General features: G+C 40.0%; 1 protein-coding gene across 1 annotated transcript; it reads right to left on the bottom strand.

The window, feature by feature from the left end:
- Positions 1–1541: 1541 nt before the first annotated feature.
- On the bottom strand, positions 1542–3098 carry LOC106943797 (nuclear factor 7, brain-like). Its single transcript, XM_015027092.1, has 2 exons — positions 3010–3098; positions 1542–2938 (listed from the first exon to the last, which is right to left on the bottom strand). The coding sequence occupies exon 2, from the start codon at positions 2919–2921 to the stop codon at positions 1542–1544; it is 1380 nt and encodes a 459-aa protein (XP_014882578.1). The 5' UTR covers positions 2922–2938; positions 3010–3098.
- Positions 3099–4742: the final 1644 nt, after the last annotated feature.

Raw genomic sequence — 4742 nt, 5'->3', positions numbered from 1 at the left:
GAGAGGGGAATTAATTTTATTTATATATATATTTGATTTAAAAGGAGCATTTCAGGGCACCTAAGGTAACCTCCAAATGGAGGAATCGTGTTGAGCCAGGCCAAAGTGCCACTGCATTTATAGGCACATTAACTCATATAAGTTGTACATTTACAGAGTGGAGACGCTTTCATAAAGGCGCATTCACAAAGTTGGCACAACTCGACTGAAGGACGACTGTCTGACCTGCAGCAGCTCCAGCTGCTCTATTAATGCACAGCTCCTTCTTTAAGGCTGGATAAGTTCTGCTCAGAGATCCAGGATGATCACTCTGTGCAATCTAAACTAATAAACCATCAACATCTTCCAACAGATCAATAGCCTCTGAATAAACGCTCTCTCTGAATCCCGCATAAATGTCTCGAGACATATGTGGCGCCCTATAGAGGATTTCCAGTGAATATGTATATTGTACAGTACAGTACAGTAAAGCAGCAGAGTAGGAGCTCTTCCAAACAATCAATACGTAACAAACAACAACATGCAGCACTCAGTGCACCATCCATCCATCAGAACAAGAGTTAATAGTTATGGACCAAAAGCCGATCTGATTCATCTCTGCTGTATTCTGGAGAAACTGAAGCTTCAGAGCTTTGAAAGCTTTAGTAATTTATGTTTTCTCCCAATAATATCCAGACGTATCAATAATCCAGCTCCTGAGCCGATTAGTTCATTGATTCAGAGACAACGTACCAACACAGTAACCAGAGATCAGAACCATTAATCTCCTCTCTGCAGGACTTCATTTGGTCAGTCTGATTTCTGACAAAACAAAACTGGAATTTCCTGTCGACTGATCTGAAGACGAAATCTGAATTTAAAATGTTAAACATGAAGAAGTCCTGGATTAAAGGTCAACAAAGACATTCTCATTTTTAAATTGAACTGAGTGAGACATTGTTTTCAGTAAATTACTGTGTTAGGGGGATAAATATACATGGAGATATTTTTACAACTGTGTGTTTGTATAAATCTGTAGATGCTACTATATTGTGTTTGTTTATTTACTTATTTAATGAAAACAATGCAGACAAAAACCACAACTTGTAGCTTCTGATTTTTAATAAATATTGCTGACAAATTTCATAAACTTCACAATATTGTTATACATTTGTTTGCTAAAAACTGAAATGATTATCCAGATATGTACAATAAAAATCAAGACTTCTCACTCCAAGTTGATTAAAAATATCCTGAACTCAGACTAAAGAATCAAAAGTGAAATATTGACACTCGAAACATTCAGATTTTCGGGCTTTCCAAAAAGAGTCAAACACAAACACAAAAGAAATGTAGAAATGATTGAACAGGCCGATGCATTCAGTAGTTCAGTTTTATCACTAAGCAGCACAAAATTGACTGTGTTCAATTGAACATATTGACATTATTTCTGCTATAATGGAAACAATAGTTGAAAAGTCAGAGATGAAGAAGTTTCCAGATGATCAGATCGTCTCCAGTTTCCTCTTATTGATCAGAGTTTCAATCTGATCAATAAGTTTTTATATGGACTTTGAGATCTTCATTGGTAGTATCTTTACTGTTTTATTACTATAGAAATACGGAAACATCTTATCAGTGAAGGTGTGTGTGAAGGTGTGTATGTGTGTGTTAGTATCCAGATCAGAGAAGGACAGTTTTCCTCTGTCCCAGTCCAGATTCACTCTGATCCTCTGGAGATTCTTCTGGACTGAGAGATCTGTGAGAGGAGCTGATGGAGAATATGCTGAATATTCACCTGAATAGAACAGTATGAACAACAATCCAGACCCTATACCTCCCTTCCTCTGAACAGACTCTTCTAACACACCAAGTCTCCAGTATGAACTGTCTCCAACTTCAACATCCCAGCTGTGGTTCCCTGAGTTAAAACCTTCAGAACTCAGAACAGAGAACCAGGAATTATCAAACCTCTCTGGATTATCAGGAAGCTGCTGTTCCTCTCCTCCCCTCCCATTGGTCAGATCTTCAGACAGATGGAGGTATGGACTAGCCGTGTTTGGGTCCAGAACCAGAGGAGTGTAGGTCACCATGGTCTCCATGTTGCTCCAGATGTTGAAGGCCAGGTTGCCCAGATGTTTGGCCTGGTCTATCAGAGCTCCTGAGGGCAGCTGTGGATCCTCCAGCAGGGGGCAGCGCTGGACTCTTTCCACTGCAGCCTTGTAGTTGTGCAGGAATGAGACGTCTGCAGCTCTCAGCTCCTCCTCTGTGGCTCTGACTGTGTCTGAAAGAGCTGCTATCTCTCTGCTCAGAGCCTCCATCTTCTCCTTCATCATCCCTCTCTTCTGCTCCTCTTCCTCCCTCAGTGCAGCCAGCCTGGCCTCCTCTTCCTCTGCTAGAAACTGATGAAGCTGCTTAAACTGCTCCCTAATCTGCCTCTCTGTGTGTCGGGCCTGGACCTCCAGGTGTTCTGCTGTCTGATCAAACTCCTCCTGAACTTTCTTCCTGAGCTCCAGCTTCTCCTTTAAAGGCTCCAGAGTTTCCTGAAGGTCCTTCTTGTGTTGCTGAGCAGCTTCATCGATGGGTTTAAATTTATGGTTTTTGTGTAAATCTGAATGACTGCAGACGAGACAAACTGGCTGCTGATGGTCCAGACAGAAGAGTTTGAGTTTCTCAGAGTGCAGAGAGCAGAGACCCTCTGAAGCTTTTTGGTTTCTCTGCTGTAGGAAAGACTCACACAGATTCTTCAGAGCCAGATCAGGAAGTGGGCAATCTTTAGAAGATCTCCTTTTACAAACTGGACACTCTCTTCCTGGTTTCTCTCTCCAGTATTTCTGCAGACACTCCTTACAGAAGCTGTGGCTGCATGACAGAAGAACCGGATCCTTAAATATTTCCAGACAGACCGGACAGCAGAGATCATCGTCTGATCTGGAAGCCATTTTGTCTCAGAGTGAAGCTGAAATCACAGCAGACAGAAAATTAAACCAGGAAGTCAGTTTCTCTCCTGTAGAAACTTTCTGAACTTACGTTCACTTTGGTTTTCTTGTTTTTCCTCCTGCAGCAGTCTGTGTTTCAGCGTCTAGTTGCTCAGATCTCGCTCCGTTCTCCTTGTTCAGTGTTGATGTGAGTCGTTGACGAAGGCAGGTGTAAAGGTCATCCTCAGGTGTAAAGGTTACTCTCAAGGTGTTTACCTAATGAGTTTTTTTCTCTGTTTCCTGTTAATTTTTTTCCAAGAGTTCCTGTGGAAATTGCAGTCTTGAGGCAGAGATGTGGCGCCGTCTGGAGGATTTCTAGTCAATGAGGCTTTAGAAAAACTGTATAGTATATCAACTTTTTTTGATAAACTAGTTTGTTCCTGCTTTAAGTAAAAATATATTTTTCCTGTTATAAAACTCTTCCAGGATCTTCACTAATTGGAAAACTTAAATGTCTTTATTCACTGATGTCATCAGGAGCATCCCATCAGCATTAAAAATCTTCTTTACAAGAAAATCCAGGCCAAAATTAAAAAATTAATTTAAACTATGAAGTGTAAAAGAGAAAGATTAGGGGAAACGGTAAGGAAGGACTCTTGCTTAAGTCAAATTTCTTGATGCTCTTCACACCTCAGCTTATGTTTACGTAATGCAAAACTAAAAGCAGAATATAGTAGGTGGAACTTGGGACTGTTACATGCTTAAGAACAGCAGAGGGCAATATGCACTGTTCAAGTTTTTTGTGATATGTCATTTGGACACAGCAAAAATGAACCAACAGAAGAAGAAGTGGAGGCAACCCCAAAGAGGTGATAGAGAAATATTTTACAGCTAAGATAAATACAGTCGATTTGACTTCAAGATAATCAACAATCTGACTCCAAAGGTAAGTTTTACAGTAGTTTAGGAATAAAAAAAAATAAATTCACTTTGAGCTCAGCCAGAAGATCATTTTTGGTTGTTCAGCTAATTGTAGAAGTTACGAGAATTAAGCTGACAGTGTTACTATCATAGACGCCTCTTTAAGCAGATCATTTTAGGTTATGTTGAAATGTTGACTACTGCCAATGAGTATCCTAAATTGTTAGAATTATGTTAATATACTTTTTTTACAATGCAGTTCCATGAAAGGAGGAATCTGAAAACACAGAGAGCTCTGTCTCTGACCAGGACATTGACAAGCCAGAAGGGTGAGTTGCAGGAGATCCCACTGTCCAGCACTGCTTTTGCTCTCCCAAAAGGATCCAGTGGTCATTTCACTTACACGAAAACATGCTTACTACCTGCCTAAATTTTGTTTACATGACAATTATGTTTGTATTCCAGATATGTCAAGGTCAAGAGAACAGGACATGGAAGAGATCATTTACCAACTCCAGGTACAAAGACAGTTCTGGGTTAGTATATTCTGTTATCAAAGACTCTTCCTAATGCTTAACCTGTAGGCATTTTCCTGGCCTAATGTGCCAGACAGTGTCTTTACCTCAACTTCTGGCTTCTGCAGTTGGATAAAGGCATTGTCCAAGGAGTCTGGATTTAAGCTTCACTTAAAGTCAGAGTAACGTATATGCATGGAGTCAATATAAAATGGCTGATGAAGCAAATACAATGATGCTAAATTCTATAAATGCAAACCAGAAAACAGTGGTGGAAAGAAATTGGTATGTTGAAACAATATCAGATGTGCTTCTTTTGACTGAAATTCAGATTATCCCTCAATAGGGTCATCAGGAGTCTGAGTACTCTTTGGCCATATTGGATCATTTAATCCATCCATCCATCCAT

This window comes from Poecilia latipinna, unplaced genomic scaffold (assembly GCF_001443285.1).
Source record: "Poecilia latipinna isolate Pla-1442-1.1 unplaced genomic scaffold, P_latipinna-1.0 Scaffold5982, whole genome shotgun sequence".
Taxonomy (NCBI): domain Eukaryota; kingdom Metazoa; phylum Chordata; class Actinopteri; order Cyprinodontiformes; family Poeciliidae; genus Poecilia; species Poecilia latipinna.
This window is presented reverse-complemented; position numbering and strand designations above follow the sequence as displayed.